The sequence below is a fragment of the Pteronotus mesoamericanus genome, unplaced genomic scaffold (assembly GCF_021234165.1).
Source record: "Pteronotus mesoamericanus isolate MK-2021 breed Mesoamerican mustached bat unplaced genomic scaffold, CSHL_Meso_final contig_40, whole genome shotgun sequence".
In the NCBI taxonomy this organism is placed as follows: domain Eukaryota; kingdom Metazoa; phylum Chordata; class Mammalia; order Chiroptera; family Mormoopidae; genus Pteronotus; species Pteronotus mesoamericanus.
Window position 1 is genome coordinate 3,955,070 of NW_026555150.1, and position 27,912 is coordinate 3,982,981.

At 41.1% G+C, this 27,912-nt stretch overlaps 1 protein-coding gene across 1 annotated transcript in view; it reads right to left on the reverse strand.

Moving 5' to 3' along the window:
• Positions 1 to 1,060: 1,060 nt before the first annotated feature.
• TENM1 (teneurin transmembrane protein 1) overlaps positions 1,061 to 27,912 on the reverse strand; it is a 368,853-nt gene continuing 342,001 nt past the window's right edge. The window contains exons 21-27 of the mRNA XM_054576998.1: positions 23,814 to 23,986; positions 22,469 to 22,704; positions 12,627 to 12,923; positions 6,443 to 6,830; positions 4,373 to 5,593; positions 3,448 to 3,590; positions 1,061 to 1,819 (exon numbers count right to left, since the gene is read on the reverse strand). Of these exons, the coding sequence (XP_054432973.1) occupies positions 1,061 to 1,819; positions 3,448 to 3,590; positions 4,373 to 5,593; positions 6,443 to 6,830; positions 12,627 to 12,923; positions 22,469 to 22,704; positions 23,814 to 23,986 (3,217 nt within the window). The remainder of the gene's footprint in view (positions 1,820 to 3,447; positions 3,591 to 4,372; positions 5,594 to 6,442; positions 6,831 to 12,626; positions 12,924 to 22,468; positions 22,705 to 23,813; positions 23,987 to 27,912) is intronic.

Below are 27,912 nucleotides of genomic sequence, written 5' to 3' on the forward strand. Positions count from 1 at the left end.
GTCTCCTCTTTGGTACTTTCCTTTCAACCTTAGTACTCACTCTAGATTTTTAAGGTTTTGGCTCTTATGAATTTTGTGCAGTAGTTCTGCATGTAATTTATTGGCATCCCAGGCATGCGTGCCTGCTAAAGCCTCTTTTTTTGGTACCAGAATCATACTTTGTAGTAAATTACCTTTTGTGTGCACAAAACCATTGGATTAGTGTGTAAATGCTGAATTGCTAATGTGAAATTATGACCAACACCCCATATATAAATGAGAAATTCCTACCCAGGTTAATAAAAGCTATGTTTACACGGCTCCAGTACAGCTGGACAATTTAGTAAAACAAAATGTAGTAAAAACAGGTTGTGTGGGAGGAGTTACATTGGCCAGCTGCCTCGGTATCATGTACACACAAGCAAATAGTGGCAATTCAGTCTGGGTACCACACCCACAGGGCAGTGTGGTAGACCGAACCCAGCCACCACACGCCAAAGCACAGCACAACAACATGGCATTTACTTATCAAGCAAGGGGGAAAAATCAGGGAGGAAGGGCAGATGGTTCTCCAGTCTAGGAGATGGTAGCTGAGGACATTTTACACTTCTTTTTAAGTTTCCTATGACAGATCTGGAAAATGTGAAAGGGCTGGCAGTCTTTCGAAATGCAAGGTTCAGATACTATTGCACCACCTTTTCCGCCAACACTTAAATATGAAACTATCACAATAGAGATCTAGAACCGAGGGTTCTTTCTGTATATTTGAACATATGTATATGCATGGTTCGACAAATTTAAAGTGGTGCTTTCTGAAAACTTTTTGTTTTTAGCTGTTTGAGTTCTACTTGTGTTCTTTTGAATACTGCCACACAAGAACTAAAAATCTCTGTCATTTCTTAAAGAGCTTAAACAAACAATATTAAAATACCATCTTCTGTCACATTGAAAGGCAGTTGGATATGTTTTTTCCTCCATATTTACATATACAGAGTTCTGATCTAGAAAACCAATACAATAAACCATTTTATGTTTTAAAAACAGGCAGTCTTTGGTGACGCAAAGGCAGAGATTTTTTTTGTTACCTCCTGCCTATTTCGCTCTGTCTCATGAAGTGAATATTATTGGCACTGTCAGAAAGTTCTAAATACTGCTCAACAGACAAAACAAAATACCCATCATAACCTTGTACCCTCCCAGTGCTCAAAAGCTGCTGCTTTTCCCCCTCTGTCCATGCCCGAATACCCTCTTCCCCTTCTTGCAACCTTCTTTGTTCCTTAGTCCAGGCCTGGGCCACAGCGCGCTGTCGGGCAATCTCCAACACGTGATTCTTTTCCTCTTCGACCGTCGTCCCGTAGCGGATGTTGAAGCACAGAGCCCCATGCTGGAGCTGGATATCTGCAAACCGTCTAGTCCTCCCATTCAACACCGAAGTCATCTGGGACACAGTGACATTGACACCATTCTCTAGAATCCGCCTCCCCCCAGTGTTACCGATGAGCACCAGGTCTTCCTCCAGAGACCCAAGCTTAATGAAGTAGTGGGTGTCCCTCCCATCTATGGTAAAATGTAGGTTTTCCAGGTAATGAGCATTATTGAGAATGGCAGCAAGCCGCCTGCTATCTTCATTGGCTACCCCTATAATATCGGCTGTTACTACGCCATCCTTGATGGCAAATTTTATACCTTTTCCAAAAACAGAAGGAACGGCAGCAAACCTTGGCTGCTTCCCTCCTTCAAGGCATCGTCCATCATTGTATCGGGGAGTCATAGGGAGTTGGTCCAAAGAAATGAAATTCCTGAGCTGTTTCTGGAGCTCACACTGAATGCCCAAGATAGTCTAGGAAAGAAGGAAGGCACAATGCAAATGGAGCACAGGTTAAACGCCTGTCACACACTTGGTGACTGTGGAAAATAAAGGCTTGCAACTTGCTGGTTTGCGATTTAAAAATGAGCCAAATTTGGAATCTCTTGGTCAGAGATTTGGAGAGAAAAGACTAACAGGTGACGTGATCACTTGGCATACATTTCTTGGTATCTTAGTGAGTTAAACATAAGGAAATATGTTCAGACTTGATGTCATAGAGATTCGGAGCTAGAAGCACTTCAAATTAAGTAGGTCTAGCTCCCTTAAAACAAAGACATTTCTTTTTTGCCAACTGAACTAACACCAACTAGCTGTTATGACTATGTGTAGAGTAATACATTAGGCACAGGAGGATATAAAGAGATGCATACAGCATCATTCTTGCTTTCAAGCAGCTATGACCTTATAAATAACAACAGCAAACCAGCAAGAATTTCACTGATCTTTTTACATGGACTTAAAATAAAAACACTTTTTATTATGGAAATTTTCACACATACTAAGAAATGGAAAGAAGAGAATAATGAACCTCCAAGGATCCATTATAAACCCTCAGCAATTTTAGACATTATGCTAAACTTTTTAAAGGACTTTTAATGACAAAAAATATTTACATATTATATATATATTTACAAAAAGGGAAAAGCCTATAGTACCTATTTAGAATTCCCATTCTGTTATAATTTTTTTACACTTAAACTTCAAGCCCTCCCACCCAAATTTCAGTTTTATTTTGTTAAAGCCATTTTTTTTTTTTTGGCAAACATAGATATTCTTATTTTGAAAGAAAAAGTTCCTTTTTGTTTTCATTTGTACCTCATGCTCCTGATGAAATCATCTGCCAAAAACTTGAATGTTTGCGTATTCTTATTTTTCCAGAGACTTTATCACTGCAATATTTATTATTTTTGCTTCATTGTTTATATAAATGTTCCTTTATCAGAATAATTTAGTTCTGCTATTCCCATGCTTTCCATGCACTATGCCTTAGATTATTTTGCAATTGGAAATCTGATGTTTTCATGCCTCTTTAAAAAAATTTTTTTTTTGTTTATTTATTTTTAGAGAGGGGAAGAGAGGGTGAAAGACGGAGAGAAACATCAACGTGTGGTTGCATTTTGTGCGCCCCCTGCTGGGGACATGGCCCGCAACCCAGGCACGTGCCCTGACTGGGAATCAAACCCGCGACCCTTTGGTTTGCAGGCCGGTGCTCAATCCACTGAGACTCACCAGCTAGGGATAATGTTTTCATGCCTCTTAATGGACAATTTTCTGTATATAGAATCCACAATTGTCCTTGGTTTCAGAATTTTAAAATTCATTTCAGATTTTTAAAAGTTCAGCTCCTCTCTCCTGTTGTCTGTCTAACTCAACAGTCATCAAGTCGCATGTTAATGTTTTCTCTTTCCAAAAGCTCCAATCCCCTGATCCTTTCCTCATGAGAGCTTTTTCTGCCTCCTTCTTAATCATGGACATTTTAGTGAATATTGGAGACAACTCAAAAATAAATAAGCAAGTACATGTTAATATTTCATGGTGTTGGATGCTCTTCTATTTTATTTTTTTTTCAGGTAAGTAGAGATGATAAAACTTTTACTAACCTTTCCAGGATCCCATTCTTGAGTTTTTGTCTGAAGCTGTAGAAGCTCGTAAGTTAATTCCAAATTTTCTAACTCTGGTTTGGGAAATCCAGGTAGTACATTGTGTAACTGGAAACCAAATAGCTCCAACCAGCTTCCAATGTCTGTGAGACACAAAATTAAAGGAAAAAAAATTAAAGCCCATACTTTATAACCTTTGTGGCAAGCTTCAACGATGATCTCCTGCCTTCAATACGTTTAGCCAATGGGAAGTTTGGAATAAAACTCCCCTTATTTTACCGACTCTAAAACATACAATCCTCTCTCTGCAGGGAAACCTTTTAATTCCTGGATAATCACAGAGATTGGCTCATTTTACTGCACTGAAATTCTTAACATGGTAGTGGTATTAAGGCCACACTGACCATGATGTTAGACATATTGGATGCAAGAGAATCCTGAATTGTTCTTTTATGAAATTATTTGTATAAGCTTTAAAGAATGAAAACTATAAGCAGAAAGCTTAAAAGGGGAGAAAAATCCTGGCTGGTGTGGCTCAGTGGATTGAGCGCTGGCCCGTGAACCAAAGCGTCGCCAGTTTGATTCGCAGTCGGGGCACATGGCTGGGCTGTGGGCCAGCCAATTCATGTTTCTCTCGCACATCGATGTTTCTTTCTCTCTCTTTCTTTGCCCTTTCTCTCTCTCTAAAAATAAATAAATATTTTTTTTAAAAAAGGAGGAAAAAACTGTACCAGGATGCAGAAGCCTCAGGTTTTATGAAGAGTTTTACTCACTCTAGAAGACTAAAGAAGACAGTGACTGCACAATAACTTGTGGGTTAACTGGCAGGAAGAGGAAGCATATTTACAAAGGCATTGAGATTACATGATAAACAGCACTGAGTTCTCTCTTTACTTTAGTGTAAAGTTTTGCACCGTTTAAATACCTGTGGTATACTTTGCAACATCTTGAATTTTGCCAACTGGGTAGTTATTTTCAAAGGAGTAGAGGTTGAATGGTTTAGGAAGGAGGTTCAACTGTTTCCATACGTGATGATTAGGCGTTGTCCATCTCCCAGCAACAACATCATAATCCCTTTGCCCCAGGTGTACTAACTTAGTAAGGAAATCATAGAGTCCTCCATGAAAACCAATGATGACCTGAAAGTCAGGGTAAGTGTCATGATAAATATCTCCATAAGGTGTGTACAATATCTCTTTTATCACCTGACCTCGACTGCTGAACACAGCAAGTGGAGTGCCTGTATTATCACAGGCTACATAATATTCTTCACCACTGCTTAGCTCCATGGCAATGAGGTGACCTTGGAGATCATAATACAGGGATGTAATCTCGGAGCTCGTGTGGTTGTACAAATGAGTAACTCTTATGGGGTTGGCAAGGTCTGCATAAAAGAACTGGAGGTGCTGCCCTAAGCTGGACTTACTGGCGACACGTCGCCCAAGCCCATCATAGTAATACTGTACACTCCAGCCAGAAGCCTTATTGTAGGCTTTCTGTAGCAGACCGTTAGAGTTATATTCAAAGACGTCATTTCCCCGCTGCCTCAGAAAGCCATCTTCATCCATTTTATACTGAATTTCTCCTAGTCTGGTGATGCGATCCCGGAGGTCATATCGGAGAGGAGTTAGACGAGCACTATTCCCATGGCTTAAAAGGTTGATGTTGCCATTCAGATCATAACTATAACGCCACTGGGTCTTATCATTTACAGAAACAGTTTGAAGTTGCCCATCAGCATCGTATTCGTAGAAGTATCTGGTTATATTGGCGTCTACTCCTACTCTTATATCACATATCACCATACGGCCCATATTATCATATTGAATAGTCATCCAGTAGGCAATCGCCTTCAGGATTTCATATTGGACTTCAATAACTTGTCCATTGGCACTGAAGATCTTGGTATGCTTCATCACTGTAGTAGTTATGACCTGATTTAGGTCATAGTTAATCACACTGAATTTTCCAAACTGCTCTGTTCTACCAGAGACATCAACATATCGGTATAGGTCTATGGGCAATGGGGTTTCATTTATCACGGCTTGCATGCTGGTGACGCGAAAGTTGTTGTAGCTGTAGTCAAAGCGAGCATTCACAAGACCTTCTTCACTGAATCGGAAAATCTGGCGTCCAATAAGAGGTCCTGGGGAAATCAAAATCAACATAATGAGAACAATACTAGGTACTTAATATTGAGCAATCAGAAAGGTTTAGTGTTCTTTTCTTTAACATTAATGGGTTTATTTTCAAAATAAAATATTAGATACAAACCTCTGATTTCTAATGCCTGGATATATCATTTCATAGTATATGTTCTCATAGTGTGGTCACCAAATTTGGAGAAAAACATTTAAAATATTGTATATTACAGTTACAGAATAATTGATTTATAGGAACTATAGAAGTAATAACCCATGCACTGGCTGAGACGAGGAAACTGATATTATAAACATCCTTTCTTTTTATAAACACTAACAAAAATACTTTCAATTCATTTAACCTGGGTTACAATGTCAGAGGGTCGGTTTTTGACGAAGTCCAGCATTCAAAGAACTGGATTTGGGCATTTTAGAAACTCCATGGATGAAATATAATAAAAAATTCTGACATGTGAAGATAATTTGCCACCAGCTGAGGCTTGTAGAGGTTACACAGGGCATGAGCTAGTTTCAGTGAGACTGGTATCTTGCAGCTGTATCTTTGGGGAGATTTGGTGGTGAGTAGGACCAAGTACACAATTAAACTAGGTACTTAGATCTCAACTTTCTTGAGAGCTGAGAGAGAAAAAGAAATACACTGCATATTTTTAAGGAATCAGTTTTCATGTAGAGATAATATATTTTGAATTCTCAATAGAAGATGCTTCGATAACTAAAATGACAGTTTGTTGGATTCTATGTCTATAGGTTAACGCTGCTATCTCAGACTGTGGGCAGCAAAAATCTCATAAAACATGATGCCATGTACATATCACCACGCTTTCACAACAAACCTGTTTGCCTGTATCTGATTGTGCAAATGAAGCCATCGTGCATCAGGTGTATTGTCTTAATCACTCCAGAAGACTCTTCATATGTTAATGTGACCTGAGTGGTGTCATAGAGAATCTCAGAGAGCCTTGCTTGCTTGGTGTACTTGTATAAAACTCTGCGCCCTGTCCCCAGATGTAGGGTCTGTAGCAGTCGGCCATCTCGACTATAGTCTTGGATAAAAGAAGTGCTACTGTCTGGCGGGCTATAGATGTTCCGGTAGTAGCCCACAGAAAGCATGGTTTGTAAGCTGTGGCGCACCATACTAGGCATGGTGACTGAGAGCAGACAATCCGATTGGTCATACTCAAAGATGTAACGCCGCTGGCTATGTAAGAGAAGCATCACAGACTGAAACGAGACAAAGGCAGAAAAGCATAATATATACCACTGAAGTTCAGGAGACTAAAGGAAGTGCACATTCAGCCATTCAACACAAATTTATTGAGCACTTACTATGTGCCAAGCATTGCGGTGGCCCCTAGCTGATATAGCTGTGGTCAATAATGGTGTTTATCCTCATAGAACTTAGTTTAATGGAGGAGAGAGACAAGTAAACAAGCCATTACAACGCATATGAAATGTGTTATGACAGGGAAGGAACAGGGTGCTTTCAGAAGGCAGAGGAAGAAGCAGCTAACCCAGACTTGAGGTCAAGGAAGGCTTCCTGGAGAAAGTGACATCAGAGTTGAGACCGAAGGGATGACTAGGGATTGGATGGGTGAAGGCAGGGAGGCGAGTGAAGCGGAGTAGGGAGAGAGTACTCCTGACAGAGGGCAAGGCATTGTGAGGGTCTGGATAAGAAAGAAAACATGGCTTTTTTTCAGAGAATGGGAGGAATTTTGTGTGGCCAGAGCATAGGTATGTTGGGGTGGGGATGGTGGTGAATGGCAAGAGATGAAGCCCCTTTAGGTAGCCTGGGTCTAGGTCATGCTGGGCTTGCTAAGTCATGCCAAGGAGCTTGGACTTAAACATGTTGGCAGCGGGGAACCACTGAAAGCAAGTTGAAGAATGGCATTTGCACAGCTGGAAGAAATGCTCAAGTCTGTATTCCAGAAAAGTTAACTGTTGTTTCAATTTCGAGATGGATTAGAGTGAGGTAAATGAATGGCAGGGTTTGCCATGCATTAAGATCCAGTCACCAAAAAGCGTTCACTGACTTTATGTAGCGGGTGTCTTCCTGAAAAGTTGCATATAGAATATTATTGTTATTGCTTTGGGAACATGCCACAAAAGTGGACAATCCTCTGGTTATGCAAGCCTTCTCTCTCCAACCTGATCTGTATTTTAGAAACAGTTATTTGTTGAAATGTAATGCCTTGCATGTGTTAGCTGTTTCAATAACATTGGCTTATCTTATTTTCATCTTAAACCTAGACATAAAAGGAGCACTGTTTTAGGGGAGTCAACCTTATTTCTAATTGAAAAGCATTTAAATCTCATCTTTTTAGAAAATTACTTATTTATTTATTTTTAGAGAGAGGGGAAGGGAGAAAGGAAAAAGAGAGGGAGAGGAACATCAATATGTGAGAGAAACATCGATCAGTTGCCTCTCGCATGCCCCCACCTGGGAACATGGTCAGCAACCCAGGCGTGTGCCCTGACTGGGAATCGAACCAGAGACCTTTCACTTTGTGGGACAATGCCTAACCCACTGAGCTACACCAATCAGGGCATAAATCTCTGCTTCTAATAAAAATAAAAATTGCTCACCTTGGGAAAATTCTCATGTAACTTCCCAAGGAAGCTTTAGCCCTCTCTTCTTGAGAACTACCTTCTCATGCATAAAGACTTAGTTGAGCTTTATTTTCTGAAGTTTCTGGCATGAAAACAATAGGTATTTTTTAACCTTCTAAATATAAATTACATAGGTATTTATGAATATGAACTATAAAAATATATGTAATGTATATTTCGGTGTTCAAAACTGCATATCCTCCCTGCCCTTCTGAGAATGATCAATTTTGAATTGCATGTCAGTACTGTGAAGTCAAAGTCAGCATTTATTTGCTCATTCACTCATTCTTTCTTTTCCCCCAAGTACTGTGCCAGGCTATACAGAGCTGCCGGTAGAAACGCTGTTACCTCATCACCTGTGGACAACCTGCAGCTCAGAAAACCCCAGGGAACAGAGGGCAGGAGACTTGGCATTCCTGCGTGGGCATTAGTACGCAAAGTGAGAACCTCTTCCCTGACTAAGAACAGAGCCTGGGGCAAATCGGTGGAAAATGCCTTTACATTACCTCTATGCTAAAAGTCAGCTTTTCCAGCTCGTTTCTACTCCCTTTTGTCAACCGGCCATAAAAAAAAAGACATCTGTCACCTGTGTCACAGGCCAGAGACAATCACCATATGGCTTCCACACATTATCTAGTACAAGGCTGCCGGGACCATGCCTTTACCAGTCGCTGTATCAGCCTTTCCAAACATTGACAGCACATCGCCACTGTGTTCTCTGTCCTGCTCTCATCTTCCATGCTGCAGCCAACCACTGCCTGACCCTGTTTCTAAGTGGTGCCGATGCTGTGCTCTCAAAAACTCCTTGGTCTATTTTAAAGCTCCCTGCCAATGACAAGAATGTGGATGACGTGATTAGAAATCTCGTGAATGTAACCATTGTGTTGCCAGAATACCATTTCGCTCTCACTTGGTTGCTTTTTCACTTTGGGTGGGCGTTATTATCAGTTTGTTCATAAACAATGCTTATGGGTCCATCCAACGCCCACTGTGCTGCTACAGGACAAAAGGCCATTTCTTATTACTCCAAACAATAGAGTAGAAGACTTTTTATTTTTAAAAATTGATTGGGAGATCCTAAAAGAGATCATTGTAAAGAAGAAGAGAAAAAGAACAATCATTGCTGTATACTCGTTTGAACAAGAATAGAAATGAGACGGTAGAAATTCGAGAAGTTAAAGCATTCAAATAACCACCAGATGGCAGTGTGGGGTCACCTGAAAGCTCAAGCCACAAGCTGCATTCTGTCCCTCCAGGCTGCCTTTGAAAATTTCAGCCCCGAAAAGGCAATTTTGTTTAAATGTATCAGACTAAAGCATCTTATTACATGATTATAAAATATATTTAAATGCATCTTAAAAATGAAGTTCTTAAGAATAATTTCAGGAAACTGAAAGATTTACATTTACTGTAATAGAAAATTTTAGCTCCGCAAGTCTTCAAAATATAATTAACTCAGAGAGGTCTCATAAATCAAGATAGAGAATTAATGACCACACAGAGAAAATTTAAGAAACAATAATTGATTTTTTAATAGAGAAGAGATTATTTAAGCAACTTCAGCTATTACCCAAATAATTATTTTTCTTCTAATCGCTACAAACCATTGTGCATGAAAATAAGAGTAATATGTGTCAGTTTCACTTATTCTAGAGGAAGTGAAATAATTTTTATAAAATTTCTGCACATTAAGGTGAAATATCTGCTGTTGCTCTTTAATATATCACGGTGTAGGGATGGCAAGCAAAAATTTACAGAGGTAATACCAGAAGTATTTTGAAGTATAAAAAGAAGCATACATTTTAAAGTTTGAGAATTCTTACTTTAAAATACACTATAAGAGCCAGCCTCTTAGTCCTTCTTCTACCCCAGATATAGTGAAAAAATGTGCCAGCAAAGGCCATATTAAAGAGAGGAATAAAATGAGCACAGGAAGACACAGAACCTCGTCACCTCACTAAAAAAGTTACATGTAAATTGGATTTTATAAATTCAATATTCTTTTCCTTTTTCCCCAGAATCAGTTTCAAAGATGCTTTAATTCCTTCCTTCCTTCCATCCATTCTTTCAAGTTTTAATTTACCTTCAAGTAGAAGTAAGTGCTAGCTAGCATTTAAGTTCTCGACTTGAAAATAAATACTATAATGTAGTATTCAAATCAAAAGAACATAACTTTTATTAACTAACTAGATGTGCTGGGTGCTTTACATTATTATTTCATTTAATCATCACATTTTTTAGTGAATTACTTATTATCACTGGTAAAAATAATGTTAATTAAATCAATGTCATGATCAGTGATTTTCAGAAAGGAAAGAACCACGTGTTTGTAGGTTTTGAATTTCCCATAATAGGATTGCTTAAGTCAGGGGTTACCTTTCAATTAGAGAAAAATTAAATATGAATCAAGAAAGGGACAAAAATCAACTAAAAGGCACAAGTGATTTGGCTTGTCTCACTGGTCAGGAAACTAGTCTTTGGAAGTCACTGGAGCTTTACTTGATACATTATCCTATGTCAATAAGGTCTTATTTATGTCCACTGCAGGCACTGACACTCTCACAGAGTTTTCTTTGTTTTGTTTTGTTTTGAAAAATTATTGCCAACTAAGTTTCTGTAGCAAAGAGAACTCAGACGAAGTTTGCTACATGTATTTCTTCACTCAAGGAAGTTTGATGAAATAATCAGCTAATTCAGAACAGAGAAACAATGGAATTGCCTCAGAAGCTAGTAACTGCATGCGGAACTGCAATGTAAGTTTTCAATAGGCTCTTTTGTTGTATAGACAGCCTAACGGGAGAGTCTTCCCAGAGCCAGATGCAACTGTCCATACGCAATTAGCTCAGGGGCAGAGTACGATGCTAATGAGGCTGGGATTATGACTTAAAACCCATGCAAGTTCCCTAAAGAGAGTTGGCAAACCCACCCTCACTCCTGGAAAAACAAGTCAGCCTATATTCCACCAGTAATAAGTGGCATCTTTTTCTTTATACGAAGGTCATCATTTTATGCCTTGCATATTTGGTGGTAAACATACCACCAAATATTTGGATTCAGTTTATTTTGTAAGAAGTTCAGCCTGTTATGGGCACTGGTCATATGATTCTGCCAGTCATTTCTGTTATTGCAGTTCAAGAGAGGGAAGTCCCACTCTGTTAGGATTCAGATATTCCCAGTGTAGGATAGTGATTATAGGTTTGACCAATTTCTTCAGCAGAGAAGGAAAACGGGGTGGATACAGCAGAGAACTCCCTCCTTTATCCTGGCTCCCAAGTGGAGTCAACTTTATCTCCTAGGCATTTCCAGCTTGGCAAATTCCCCAGCAACCGACTTGGGAAAATAGTACAATAGTTTTTATAATGACATACAACCACTGGCTCACTTTCGTTTTAAACCTTGGGGGTATGTCAGAAAGGCATACGCATCACTGGGTAGAAATAGTGAAATTTTGCCCTGTGAGTTAGGAACTCCTCTAACTTTTCTAAGAACTTCTAGGGGTAACCTCGTACTCATTACCCTTGATTGGTCAAAGGAAAACATTTTTTAATATTCCTAGAAATTAATTCAGGACTGATAAATTCAGTTGAATGGACAGATTTGGGAAATAAGAGACACTATCTTAGGACAGTAGAAATTGAAATGGCAGATAGAGATCAGTTTCTCTTATTGTCCTCTGCTACTGATCTATTTTGATCTATTTCTACAGAAACTATTTTGTTGTGTGAGGGCTGGTGTTTGACAAGTGGTTTTGGTGGTGGGATTCAAATCCTTGTCTATTCTTACCAAACAAAGGCCACAAGCTCCCATTATGGACACTACCAGAGAATCACTGCACACAAAGGACTGTTACCTATGAGCCCCGCTGCCACCGTCCCCTCAGAGTGATTGATTACTTGTGAAAATTAGTCTTCAAATGTATTCTACTAAAATTTCACTGACTATCCTAACAAACTTAGAAGTTTTCATCCTCTGTGTAAGAGGCTCTTTTCCAGAGCCGAGATATATTAACACACAATTTTATAATTTTCTACCTATTTTCCTCAGTATGAGCTTTCATAATAATAAAGATACCTTTTCAAGAGCATGACCAAATATCCTCAAATAAGGAGAAAGCTAAGCCATTATCGTGAATTCAATTTGAAGTACCTGGCAGAGTGTGGAGTTAGGGAATGTTTTCAGTTGCAAAACAGCTTATCCTTATGGGATATATATATATATAAATATATATATATATATAAAATTAAGATTTATATAAGATATATGTAAGATTTTGGGGGTTATTACTACCAAACAGAACACCGAGAACACAGACTTTCCTCCTGCCGGTCCTTACCAAGGTGGGTAATTAGGGCCACTTTCAATATTCTCAGTCAGGAACTCAGAACCAGTTTATTTTGCCTACATGCTTACCTTTTCTAAGTAGGTATAGCTCCAAATCTTCCCATCAGCCCAAGTTCTTGAAATGATTTTTCCACTCTGGTCATATTCCAATTTTTCATTCCACGTCCCTCTTTGAATAAATGTCACCAGTCCCGAAGGTGAATATGTGATGTTCACTTCATTATATCTGCTTACAGGAGACCACAGAACAGGTCGTCCAGTCTGGTCATAAAGAATTCGAAGGGTGAATTTCCGATGGTCATCATAGATCTTCCCTGTGCGCGTTATATGATCAAAGTCTATGGAGAGCAGGTTTCTGTTATGGGCCTACAAAAACGAGATACGAAATACATTTTAAGCTCTGCCTTGCTTCCCCCCATCTAGTGCATTCACAATTGCACAGCTTTTTTTGATTCTCCCACAATGGGGTGTCTCTGGCCCTTGAATCTGCATGACTTTCGCCTTCCTCAGATGACACTCATCTCCATTGTCCCACCAGACTGTGCAGTCGCAGGGGCAAGCTATGTCTCAACTCTTGGCACGCGCTAGATCCTCGATATAAGGTTGCTGATTGCTTTCTCCCAACTCAAGCCTCAAAGGTACTGACACAATTTTCAATAATCATGTCATCTTATTTAATGTGAGTCAGATGCGTACTAACAAGTGGGACTTCCTGCTCCCTCTTTATGAGTGAAGTGGCTAGGACACACAAGGGCGAATTATTTACGAGATTAGAAATCAGGAAGAAGGAATATATCGAGCTCCCTCTCTTACACAGATTCCCTTTTTAGGCTTCCTTGTTCACCTGGGCTTAGAGTTGTGTTACAGGAGAATGCGGGCTGCCCCCTAGTGACAGAACCGCACCCAGCAATGCTTTCTCAGAGGCCAGCAGGTCAATGTGGCAGGTGTTGGTAGGTCCCCCAGTGTTGGCAAGGGTGGTGACTAAATGCAGTTAAAGCACAGAATTTGGGGTTTGGCTTGGCTCTGGTTCTCGGCCTGCTCACAACCATGAAGTTGTCCTAGAGAGAGCCTGATGCAAGGGTCTCAGGTAGATTCCAAGATGGACAGCTCTCAGCGGTGCCTGACTCCTACGAAATTCAGCTGGGTCCATAAAAGATGACCAAACAACTAAATAACACAGTTAAGAAGAAACTTTCAAAATCAGCAGGCAGGCAACTTTTACTAGCTTTTCAAAACAACTGGACAACTGACCTCATTTTTTCTACTCTTCAGCTCAAAGCATCAGTGTTTGGCAGTCCCACTAGTCACTTCTGCTCCGGCCAGCTGATCACAGCAAAGCTGAAGAAGGCTCTGTGGGAGCGGGGAGCTTTGAAGCAACCGTGAGTGGAAAGCCAAGGGGAGGGCTTTTAAGACTGATTTTATTTTATTTAGTTTAGTTCAGTTTCAGTTTTAGTGAGTGTTTTGTTGTGTGCTATTATAACTTTTTATTTTAAAAGAGTCGGGCTCACAGATGTTGCAAAAATGATGCAAAGTCATCATTCACCCAGTTTCAAGGGAGGGGTTTTTAACTTGGGTGGAGGGAGTCCAGGGCAAGGAACCAAGCAAGAATGAAAATGAAGAGAGTTTTAGAAGGAGTGTAAACAGCAGTGGCTCTGGGGCCAGGAGGCATTTCCTGAGCTGCTTCCCTGTGCACCGGTCATGTCTTCTATCAGGGTGTCAGTTTCTTTATCTGTGAAATGGAGTGATGTAACCACTTTACACCACAGAGTTGTGCTAAGAACGAAATGAGATTACACATATGCATACTTAATGAAGTGTAAAAATATTATTAGTAATTATTAGTTTTAAAGACTTTATTTATTCTTAGAGACAGGAAGGGAGGGAGAGAAAGGAACATCGATGAGAGAAACATCAATCGGTTGCCCCTCGTGCACCCCCAACTGGAGACCTGGCCCGCAACCCAGGCATGTGCCCTGACTGGGAATCAAACTGGTGACCTTTTGCTTTTCAGGATGATGATCATCCAATTGAGCTACACGGGTCAGAGCAAGTAATTGCTCTTTTTAGAAGATAATAATAACTTTCCTAATTTTAGTTATGCTTTTGAATGGGCCCATGTGTCACATTCCAAGGTGATTATAGCTTGGTGTAGCAGGCTTGTATGTATGGGAATTATCAACATGATTCCACACAGAATGTGAAATATCAGGCTAATGAGGTAGGGGAAAACCGAACATTAGTGTCTGACTACATTAATCATAGTTGGACTAAACTGATTCACTAGCTATTCAACTAAACTTTATGTTCCTTTTTATGGTCAAGGATTCCTTTGAATATCTGAAAGCCATGCACCATGTCCCTAGAAAAATGTACATAAGCACATATGTGACCATTTAAAATAAAACCTCAAGGGGCCCCTGAAACCCAAACATGAAACCTCGAGGGGTCTCAAGAGTCCAATGTCAAAATCCAAGTTCAGAAAGTTTTTAAATTTTAATTATAAAATTGAGATCTAGCTTTAAGTGTACAACATAATGATTCGATATTTGTATATATTGCAAAATGATTACCACAATAAGTCTGGTTAACATTTTTTTCTGGTGATGAGAATTTTTAAGATCTACTCTCTCAGCACCTTTCAAATACACAATACGGTAGTCTTCCCTAGAGTTGCCTTGCTGTACATTGCCTCTCCAGGACTTACATATTTAACAATAGCAAGTTTGTACCTTTTCACCCCCTTCGCCCATTTTGCCCACCCCCGCCTGACCCCCCTGCCTTGAGCAACTGTCGATTTGTTCTCTGTTTCTATGAGTTCAGTTTTGGGGTTTGTTTGTTTGTTTGTTTGTTTCTATATCCCACATAAAAGTGAGACCCAGAAAGAGTTTTTATCTTAATGGCCTGGGTGGCTGCAAAGCCAACATTCTCTTTTAATAGCCTGTTCTTTCCTTGCTCAGTAATTCTGTGTACTTTGCTTTTTAAAATAACCTCCTTAAAATAAAATAAAATAAAATAAAATAAAATAACCTTCTTAACCCCCCATCGCGAGCCCAGATTACAAAAGTAATATTTTTTTCATTGTAGAAAAATTGGAAAATATAATAGTATACAAAGAAAATAATTACCTATAATCCCACCCTCCGATGCAAATCACTGCTAATAGTTTGCTGCATTTCCATTTATCCTACTTTTATTTTTTTGCGTAAACTGTGTCCATACATTTAAAGAAGACAAATAGGATTGTACTTAAAGTTTTATGTCCTACTTTTCCAGTAATGTTTTACCCTGAGTATCCCTCATGTTATTAAGTACTCTTAAAGTGTGGATTTTAATGGTTGCATAACATCTTCCTACACAATAAATATTTATTTATCCTTTCTCCTATTTTTGGAAATTAAACTTTTTGTTTTCCATTTTCCTTTCATATCTCGTATTTCATTGAACATTTTTGAAAATGAGTATTTCCTTAGAACAGAACCAAAATTACTGGGTCAAATGATAAGAACATATTAAAGACTACTCATGCAATTTGAGATGTTACTTTATAATGCACAATGAATGGTTGTACAAATTTATGCTATCATTAACTAGTAGTGGGGGGATCTATCTCATTCCGTCCTTACTAGCATCAGGTATTATCATTGTGAGTAAACTTTTCCCAGTATGAGTGGGAAAACGGTATGTTACTGTGGTTTAAATTCACATTTATTTGATTACTAATGCGGTTGAACCGTTTTTAATATCTATTGGTCACATGCATGTCTTCTATGAATTGTCTGCTCATGTCGTTTCCCCTTTTATTATTGGGGTGTGGCACTTTGCTTTTTAAAACTTCTTTCGGTTGCAGTTTCTTCATCATCCAGCTGGGGTTAATTATAGTTGCCCCTAATTTTGAGCTTCTGCAAAATAGAGCCTAGCAAATGTTCCATGCCACAAATTTTATCCAGAAGACTAGTGATTAGATACTCAAATTATTTGCAAGGAAGTGCTGTTAGTCTCAGGGGTAAGTTTAATTCAGGGAATAGAGCCACCGATTGGGAATCATGAATCTTTAAACCATCTGTAGCCAATGCATAGAGTGTTTGTTATAGGACATAAATATACAGTAACCCACTGTTATCACCGAAAAGGTGATAGAGAAGCACATATTTTCTGTCTTTTGATACACAGGGCTTGGAAGCCTATATGAAACCAGGTGTTCTTTCTTCAACTACCTTTCCTGTGGTTTTATAGCCACATATCTGCAACCGTAATACCGTTCATTTACAATAGCTGTAAAATATCCATGTACTCCCAGTGACGGTTGTAACGGTTACAATTTATGTTATAATGATAGTTAAGGAGGCAAAGTAACAAGTGATTTCCAGTTGAACTAAATTTGTGGTTTTATTTGTCTGATAGATTAAGTTTACAACTCAAGAACACATTTCTTAATAAAGTCATTACAGCTACCCAGGCAGGGATCACTGTTCAAAATCCACCAAAAGCAGAGGGAAGCTCTGCATGATGTTCTTACTCGACCTGCCAAGACTTCTGCAACCATGCTTCTCTTTCTGAAGAATGCATTCTGATATGCAGATGTTGCCGAAACACTAGTTTCAAAGTGAGGTTTGGAAAGTAATGTAAAATTTGGCAAACAGCTTAAAGGGCATGAAGGAATTAAAGATGCCACAGAATACTGCCCCCTGCCCCCTGGTCCAGCCGTCTCTTGTGGAAAGCACATGAGAAGACTGGCAGGGAGAAGGCTTTTCCAGGTGAGCTCTCCCACCCTCCTTCCTGACCGCGTCTGTGCCTGCAGTCTCTGTAGCAGGGATCAGAATGAGGCTGATTGCCTCTGACCGCTGGGGTCATGAGCAAGGTTAAGAAAGCTCCACGTTCATACAAGCACTTGTTTGTCTGAAAGACAATAATAGCCCTTGACCTAAGTGTGGGCCATCCATTTCCACTCTTACTCCAAACAGTTAGCACCAATCCTTGCTCCGGAAAAGAGAGGGACAAAAAAAAAAAAAAAAAAGAAAAGAAAAAAAGAAAAAGAAAAAGAAGGTGAAATTTGGGAATAGCCCCAAGCTCAAAAAGGTCTCTTTGGACAGGTTGCACGTTGAACAAGACTTCTGAGTTTGCCGAATAATGAGCTGTACATTGGGGTAAGAAAGCTGGACTTGATCCTTTTTTTTTTTTTAAAGGAGAAAAAGTAGCTATGCCTTTATATCCTCTGGTTTCCTTTAGGTTTTTTCAGCTTTGCTGAGGAGAAGTAAGGAGAAGGGCTTGCTTTTTGTTCATACTTAGACCAGAAAGGAAAGAGGGAAGAGGATGCCCTGGGGATCATGGATTATGTTGCCAGCAGAAATCAAAGTGCCTGTGAAGTGTTGGCACAGGGTGACGCTCCAAAGAAAAGCGTCCTCTGCCTCCCTTCTGAGCCTTTACTTGATCTTTCCTAGGAGTTTGTGTTTTAATTGCTTAAGAGAAAGTCCTTTCGGGCCTTCCAATTTGAGACTCATTCAGTTAATAGGATAAAGATATCAATATACATATAAGGTTGACATAGAGGCAACTGCTGACATTTGTCTGGTTTTGGCCCATTAAATTGTTGTTTTTCCTGTTAATCTGGTTTTGGGTCCATTTTATTCTGAGTCTAGCCACAAGAACTTAAGAAGGGTAGAGGGGCAGAATTCTTCCCCTCTTCGACACAATACACATAGTAAGAGCTCTGTGAATGTTAGCTGCTGTAATTATGATTAATGGTAATAATTCTGCTGATAATAAGGATTGCACAGCCCATATCCCTCATTTTCTGGATGGGAAACACAGCGCAAAATTACGGGCATACCCCTCCTTCCTCAAAATCTTACTTATTCCTTTAAAAAGGAGCAGAACTTGCCACCCCAAAATAATGTCTCTTTGGCACAAGGATTATTTAGGGCTCACTGCCTCAGAAACAGCAGACACAGAGGAATGTCTGGGAGTGGAGCAGAAGCGCCCTGGCACGGCAAGGGCACTTTCTGAGGATGGAGGGAGATGCTGGAATCCTGCTTGCTGCTTCCCAGATTCTCCATCGTTTGACAGCCAGAGGCCCTGAGCTTCCCCTAGGCTTCTTGCCCCTTCCAGAGCTCAGATCACGTATGAACATTCACATGTTGCATTTAAAAGCCAATTTATTCCATTCTTAGTTATCTGTGAAGAGAAAAAAAGTCAACTGGGAGGGTTTTAGATTGGTCTTTGCTTAAGCTTCCTGGATATATATATCTGTATCTGCAGTTCTTGAGAACTCATATATCCATATATGTATATATTTGTGTGTGTATATATAGGTATATATCTGCAGTCCTTGAGTTTTCCTAGAACCTCACATCTCAGTCCGCACAATCTTGTGTAGAGCTCTGGGATCCAATGCTGGGATAAGTCGCGCATAACGGCATTATTATCCCCAGACACGGCAAGGTGCAATCTGGATACAGTTCCTAAACCAGTTTGTTTTTGGTCAATGTCCAATTCTTTTACAACTGCCTCTATTGTTATCTGCATTCTAATTTCCCGATTGTCCAGGGAAATGTATTTATGAGGACAGATTGATGCAGCAGATGAGGAAATGCATGGACTGGATGTAAAAGTACTTTGCGAGGAACATGATTCAAACACAACTCGGGTTGGGGAAAATGGATTTTTAAAATTTCAGGATGTTAATGTGATTTATTTCACTTAATGGAGCTGGTGCCTGATGGCCCAGAGGTAACAAATCCCTTTCGCCTGCTCAGGCTGAGGAGGGTATCATGTTTCCCAGCAGTTTTCCTCCTTCGCCTTGAAGGGGACCCTGATTTTGTATGAAAAAAAGAACGATCAATCCCTGGAGAAAAGCAACTCTTGTTGCTTCCTCTCCAAGAGAGGTCTCTCTTTTTCTGATGTTTTTCTTTCCAGGTAGGCGATCAGGGCTGGATGCGATCGTAGCTTTCTGGGACGTTTGATGTCCATCATCTTATCAAGTGAGCCTTTCAAAGAACCTGTCATTTTGTGCCTCAACAATTAGTGGTTTATGACCTGTTTCCCAAGCACACTTGCAAATTACAGTCCCACATTTGTGTGGTTTTTCGAACAGGAGCCTAGTTCCCCCAGCACAGCAGGGGTTTCCACGTTCCGTGACTGCCTGAATCTAGTATTCCGTCTCAAGAGCTCCAGTCCCCTGACACCCCTCACTCTGAATGGCAGCTCCGCCAAGAGAAGCAAAAGGTTCAGTCCAAGGTCTCAAGGTACTTGAGAGCATCAGAGAGCCTTATTTTTCACATGCATGCTTACAATGAGTCCCTGCATATTTGGCCCAGCAGAGAGTAAGTTACATCTCATGTGCCATCAGCTTGCCCCTTGAAAGCTGCTAAAAGTGAAGGCGCACCATGTCTGAAATAATAAAGTCAGTAGGAAAGGAAGATGTGCCCTGTTGAAATTGGATCCACACCTACCTTTGGGGAAGACAGTCACTCTACTAGATCGATATGCCTAGCCGGGGGAAACAGAGGTAGCAGTACACACAAAAACACCTGAGGGTGGGGAGAGCGGGTAAGAATGACCCCGTGAAACAGCTTCCCTCACCTTCTTGTGTCCTTCACACTTTCTCTGCCTGGAGGCGAGCCAGTCGTCCTGCACCAGCCACACTTGCCAGTACATTAGAGTCGATTATTTGTCTCTTTTCGCCTGGATTAAAACAAGGATTCAGGTCCTGCCAAGGTGGCTCCACTGAGTGGGGCAATGATTTGTAGATTCATTATTTTAAGGAGCAAAGCAGCACAGCATGATGTAGTAGAAAGAGTGTTGTGCTACACAAAGAGCTGCATTTTAGTGCTGGCTCTGATCCTTAATAGCTGTTTACATTTGGCCAAATCACTTAACCTCTCTGGGCCTTAGTCTCTGTATCTTTAAGTTGGGAATACCAACAATGGATGGCTGTGGTTACCGAATAAAACTCTGGCTCTGAAAGAATTTTGTTAACTCTAAGGCACTAAACAGGATTGTTACTGTTGTTAGATTTCTAGGGACAGGCATAGCGATGCCCCCTCAGCCAAGAGGGGGCTCCATTCTCCAGTCCCAGGACCTCAGGAAGTACCCGAGAGGCCACAGAAAGGAGGCACTGAATGCGTTGCCCTTACACGCCACTCCACAAATCCGCTCAACTCCACCACTGGATGGGAAGTGGGTCAACTATAAATAGTATTAACTAAATAACACTTCACTCTACTCCTTAACAGTAAAGAGCTCCCAAATTCTTTATGACCATTGTCTTCTCAACAGTAAGAACAATTTAGGATGTGAGGTGTAAACAACAGTTTCTAGTGCCTCTCCATGACCTGTACACAAGCAGGGGCGACACAGGGTCGGTTATCTGAGAAAGTGGAAAATCCCAGTCACATAATGGGTTATCCTAGAGAATGGAAAATGCCAGTCACATTGTGTGTGATTTGGTTCACAACGTTTTATCTAGGCTATAAGCTGGGGGAGGCACTAAGAAATCACTTATTCAATACAATTTTTCTATTTTGAATCCAGGAGGTAGTTAAGCCATACGTAGGTAATTCTTCCTTTTCTCTAGTACACCATTTTCATGTCACAGGGGAAGGAAATAAAGACATTTCGTAAGTCAGTTGTGAAACTGACCAGTTAAATGGCCAGGTCATCCAACTTCCCCATCCAGGGTTCTACCCAGGAGATGCCATTTCTAGAACCCTGATAGAAAGTACCCCTGCTACCCACAAAAAGAAGTTTGCCTATTTGGACTGGTTTCACTTCTCAAGTGGGTGGCATATCTGATAAATGTTCTGCTTAGACATTGGTCAATAGAATCAAAACATACAAATTGACTTGTGCATGTGGACAACTTTAGTGGCTGTTGGAAAAAACACCCACTGAAGTCTGTGTCTTGCAGTCACCGATAGAGCTGATTGACAAGTGAGCACAGTTATGGATTGTTTTGTCCATATCAAGCCGTGAGACTGGTTTGACTGCTTTTCACTGGAGCCGGGCGGTTGTTTATTGTTGCATTTGCACAGCCTAAAGGTTCCCACGTTTTCACTCTGAGCCAATTTTTCCCGTGAGTGAAGAAAATGCAAGCATTCCAGGTATCCCAGGCCTGACACAGGTGCTCAAAGCGGGCCTGGCCCCAGCAGCGAGTGAGTGTTTCCCTCAGGCTGGCAGTTACTTTGGGGCCGATATTGAATGTTATTGGATTTGGAAAGTTGGTCACGTTATCCTAACACTGTTTTATGTGTAAGGAGGGACAGGCAGACAGAGCTCTGTGGCGTTTGCAGGCTTTGTGCTCTGCAGAAAGGCAATTTGGACCAAGAGAGTTTGGGTTAACAGCGAACTGTGCTTGGTAAGGACTCAAAAACTCCCAAATCATTAATTTCCCCCAGGCATCTCTCCTTGAGCACCACTTACCAGACCTCATTATTAGTCCTTTACCCCTCTGGCCCTTCATATATATGTATCCCTGGCAATGATCTCATTCGCTGACTTTTTCTTTTATCTTCTGTGTGTACCTGCCTGGTCTTTCCAAATCAGGTATAAACTACAGAAAAACAGGCTCTGGGGTCAACCCGTTGGACCTGACGACGGCGTCCGGGGCCTGCCAGGAGGGGTTCTGGACAGCCGCCGGGTGAAACACGTTCTCTACCCGGACTTTGTTGGTGCTTGAAATTGGTACTATCAGAGCACTTTAGCTGGCTAATGACAAAGAAAGCTCCTATTAGGATGTTCATTTAAGAATCCCGAACTATTATCAGCCATTAGCACCCCCTCTTGAATTAGTATATCATATTAGCTAGTCAGTCACGTAGCAAAGTTTTAGAGAAATGGGACTTCACATTAGGGAGGCTCTGCAGTTTTCAAACACAAACCAAAAATTCTCTATCCTGTCTAAGGTCTAGCCTTACCCTCAGCCTCCTTTCAAACGCTGAAATGTTGCCTTTGTTTTGCTCCTTCCGCTGCCGCCACTCAATGAGGTTTGCGTTGTGCTCTCCGGGAAGTGAGATGTTACACTTGCCCAGGGTGGGGTTGACTGCCCCGGCCAGGATGTGGGGCTCTGAGCTGAGGCTGATCTCCATCCCGCTGGCAAAGGTGACACGCAGGGAGCCGTCCGGACTCACCCGATAGGTACTTTGGGTGTTTTCTGTAGACAGAGGAGCAAAGGAGGAAGGAGGGAGAGAAAGGGAAGTGCAGGAAGCAGGGGAGAGACAAGTTTAGCTTGAGGAGGCAAGTCTGGGAAGGGACGAGCAGGTGGGGCACTCCGGACCCGACTGCCTTCTGGGCTAGACAACAATCTGACAGGCGGACGCGCCCCCTGTCCTTTTGGGTCTTGTTATTTTCACAGCTGGGGTAGCTTGTTCTTTGGATAAAAGACTCTTGTCTAATACCGCAGGCTGTTTTTGATTTTTTTTCCTCTCTCATTTTTAAAGAATTCCTTCACACACTCCCTTTCTGACTTGGTGGATTGGTCTCCTCAGTTTGATATGCTGGGAGCTAGCTAGCATGAAGAGTATCAAGTTCAACTTAGCATCCTTACTGCCTGGGGACAGCGCAGTTGCTGGACCTGACAAAACAATGACACTGACAAAGGCTGCCACTGATCCTTTTGAGAGGATGGGAACGGGGGACAGTTCTGTGCCTGGCCCCACAAGCTAACAGAATGAGTTCTAAAAGACTGGACAGACAGAAATAGTTTCGTTGTATTCACTTCCGCTATAGCTTCCAAGACATTCTTTCCAAGTCCAACTTCCTTCCTTCTCTTCTCCCCTCTTTCCCTCCTTTCCTTCTTCATTTCAATTCTCGCTTACTTTCCTCTGTTTGAATGGAATGAGCTTTTAATTCTCTCATTTCAGTTATAATTCTTGCTTGGTATGTATCCTAATCCATCCTTTCTATCACATCAGCATGGATCTTGAATGTTAACCTCAGATGGGGCACAGACTCCATTTCTTCGCCATAACCTCTTCAGTGCCTAAAAGAGCTTTATACACAATTGGGTGCTGGGAAATGACTTGATGGAAGAGGGGATTTGGCAGGGATGTCATCTCATGACTCCCACAGAGATGTGCCTCAAGGTCGCTTTGTGAATTTGTGAAAGGGGTGGTTTTGTCTGGATTTCAGCCTCTAGAGCTGAAAAATGTGGAGAATTTTTCATACAGCAGTGAATCCTATTCTTGAATGCTGTGCAGAGGTTCAAAGGTGGAAGTTCAGATAGGTGCTATGATATTCAGGTGAAGTTAGAAATAGTCTTACCTTGTTTTAAAATATATATGGTACTTGTTGCTGTCAAGTTGGTTGACATGAGGACATTTTCACGGTTGGAAGTGTCTAGCTCCACTTTTGTCAGCTTCTCCAGGTCACTGTGGAAGCTGCTGACCTCTCCAGTGGGAAATGTTGCATTGGTCAGATGTCCCTCGGGGTCATACCTGAGGAATGGAACCAATGTCAACTTTGAAACCTCTTGGCAGTGATAACAGGCTTTTGCAAAATAAAAACCACTTGGCAGCTAATGCAGTTTAACTTTGAGTGATAACAAGTATTATTAACCTTGTTCAATAAGAAGAAAAAGGTCACAGAGATGATTAATCAAACGAAGGTTGTTTTTTTTTTTTTGCAGCTTCTGAATTCTTGATGACTTTTTTGAGCTGTGCTGTTTAACAGAAAAAAAAATATCTGGAAATGAATCACCAGGGTGGAAAACTGATTTATGAATCATGTCCTGCTGTGTGCAATGTTGCAGGGCGGCCTGCCTTTTGCAATTTGGGTCGATCCCATTAGGTGCGATGGATGACAGCACCCAGCAGAGGGTGCTGTTGGCAAAGGAAATGGAGGCACAACCGAGGGCCTAGAGCTGGAGAAGGCTAATAAACTGACTTTGCATTGTGATTGGAAAATTATATCTGCTGCCGTTTAAGTTGCCAGATTTGAAATGAATGAATCATTCCTGCAACAAAATGAACAAGCACAGAAGATAATGGAAGCATGTTCATTAGAACATTCTGTAGCCCCTTGATCTCAGTGTCACTTAATTTTTTTATCTTTTTAGAGTATAGCACATAATGTGTTGTAATTTGCTTATATGAGTAGGAGAAAAGAAATAATTACCTGGGATAATAGGCAATAACCTATATCTAGAAATATAGTCTAGTGAGTTTACTTTTTTAAAAAAATCATCAGAATTATTGGCAATCTCACTGTCCTCCAAATGAAAACTGCTTCCCTGAAGGCTTTTGATGTGGAGCTGTTCTTTTATTGCCAATAGAACCATGAAAAATAAACACTTCATTAAAAGTAAAGACATGCACTTGGAAACCCATTACTGTTTTCTTTTCAAGCTGCAAATTACAAAATATTTAAGCACTTTTATTTGCTTTTAAAATGTTAAACAATTATATTCTTTTTACCCAAAGTTAACGGGATACAGCCTGGATACAATGGCGCAGTCTGGTTCTGCCACCTTCTCCTCCAACAATTATGCAACAGGATCTAGTGATTCGGTGTTAATCCTCCAGGTTTTCAAGAATTCAGCCTACATGCTCACATTTTAAAACCTAGATTAATTTTTGGGAACAGGGGCTGGACCTTATTTTATCGGACACACCTGAACTTGAGGTTACACACAATGCTGCCTCTCTTAGGTTGAGTTCTGTGTGGACACGAGCACATGCACATGCACACACGCATGCTATTGGTTAAAACAGTCATGTATGCAAATCCAACTAAGCAAATAGGACACTTGACATCATAGATATGCCAAGCCCAAGTTGTTTAATTGGATGCGCCATTTGTTTAAATGGATTTCGGACAAAATAGCTGTTGGTGTGTTGCTACCACACAGCTAAGGTCTCATTATCAAGGAGAGGCCAAAAGGTGCTGCCTGTGCCTGGGGTTAATGGCAAAATCCTCCTGCCTGCTCAACCTGTTTTCCCATTACCACACTGGGGCTCTGTGGCTACAAGAAGCAGGCCCCTGATGAGAAAGGGACATGGAAGAGCTTGCACACCTTGCACAGCCAAACTTGTCTGCCTGGTCTTCCTTCCAGGAGAAGAAAATGATGTCCAGCCCTGACTCTCGCAAGGTACCAAGCTACTGCTCCCTGGAGGGAGCTGCTGCACGCCCGCCTCGCGTGGAGATGCGGCCCCACCACCTGGATGCAGCAGGCAGTTCCTCTCTTGCACAACCACCCACCACCTCCGCTGTCCCCTTGCTGATTTCTAAGGGGTTTCCTCACCTCCGGCAAGGCCACTCTTCATCATTTCACCAGGAAATGACCTAAGATGCTATGCATACAGGTTCCCACTGGGCTTTGCAGCTTGGGACAGTTTCCTTCTTTCCCAGTCACCCGGCCCCGTTTTTTAAAGTGAGATTTTATCCAAAGGTGAGGGCCACTCCTCAGGGCAAGATGATGAAGATCAGATGCCAACTGAATCATCCATGAGCAGAGGTACAAGGGCCCAAAATCCCAACGAACAGCAGTGGCCTGTGGATGAATCCAGTTTCTGAATCCCTGGCCCCAAAACCTTTTATGCTCAGGCACAGATGCTCTTTGTCTGAGATTGTATGTTTTTAAAATATTTTATTTATTTATTTTTAGAGGAAAGGGGAATGGAGGGACAAAGAGAGGGAGAGAAACATTGATGTGAGAATCATCAGTTGCTTGCCTCTTGCATGCACCCCAAACGGGGGACCCAACTCGCAACCCAGGCATGTGCCCCAACTGGGAATCAAGCCTTTCACTTTGTGGGACAACGCCCAACCATCTGAGCCACACCGGTCCAGCTGAGAGTACCGTATTTTGCCATGTATAATGCGCACCCACATTTTCTGTATGAATTATACACGGGATTCTTATACCATTATTATACCCACGGTATGTAAACATTATACCCATGTATAATGTGCATCCTTATTTTCCCTCAAAAATTTGGACAAAAAAGTGCACATTATACACGGCAAAATATGGCATATGTTTTAAAGCTTATTCTCAACAGCACAGCCACGTTCCTATATATTCTGTTCTCATTCCCACTCCCCAAATTGACAGGAGTATATTTCGAAAGGAAAGCTAAATACTCCCGGGTAAAATAGTAATTACCCAGATAGATCTAGCTGGGAGGCTGCTGCCTGGTCCTTTTCTGATGAGGGAGGCAATGGTGTGAGGATCAGGTAGAATTTTCCACAGTCCTGCCCAGTCACTGGGGAGCTAGAAAGTTATATTGCCTGATTTCGTTTCTCTGGCTGAATAGGCATCCTTATTTGAAAATGCACATTTGACTTTAACTCTATCATAAACAAAGCACTCTACCTTGAGGGTATTATGCCAACTGAAATAAGTCAGACAGAAAAAGACAAATACTGTATGATCTCACTTCTATGAGGAATGTAAAAAACAAGCAAACAAACAAACCAAAAATCCTGCATGTGGCAAACTCAGAAAAAGAGATCAGATTTGTGGTTACTCGAGGTAAGGGCTGGGGATGTTGGAGTTGGAGGAAGGTGGTTAAAAGATAGGAAGTTCGAATTTTAAGATAAGTCTTGGGGAGGTAATGAACAACACGATGACAATAGTAAACACTGTTGTGTGGTATGTATGTGAAAGTTGCTAAGAGAGAATGTCATAAAAGTTCTCATCATAAGAAAGAAAACCATTTTTTCTTTCCTTTTTTTGTATCTATATGAGATGAAGAATGTTAACTGAACTTATTGTGATGATCATTTCACAACATACGTAAGTAAAGTAATGCTGTACACCTGAAAATTATACAGCATTGCATGTCAATTATATAGCAATAAAACTGAAGGAAAGCCTTGGCCAGGTAGCTCAGTTGGTTGTAGCATCGTCCTGTACACCAGAAGTTTGCAGGTTTAATTCCCAGTCAGGGCACATACCGAGGTTGCAGTTCAATGCCCAGTCGGGGCATGTACAGGAAGCAACCAACTGATGAGGTTCCTCACGTTGATGTTTCTCTCTCACATCGATGTCTGTCTGTCTGTCTCTCTCCCCCTCCACCTTGCTCTCTCTCTAAAAATCAATAAACCTATCCTTCGGTGAGGATTTTTTTTTTCTAAAAAAACTGAAGGAAAAAACCAACCAAATAAAAAACCCCAAAGCACTCTACTACTCCTCAACACACGCACCCCAATTCGGCTAGTCACAGCCAAAGCAATCAAGGGAGCCTTTGATTTCCTATGGCTTGCTGGAGTGTTTTTTCCCTCCATCACAGGGGACTGCATGTTTCCAGACGGAATGTCAAAGAAAAAAGTTTAATCAAAACCTCTTATGCCGTTGTGTTTCCCTTTGGTGCCTGTATCTTTTGGTGCAGAGAGTACGAGCCAATACGCTGCAACTGAT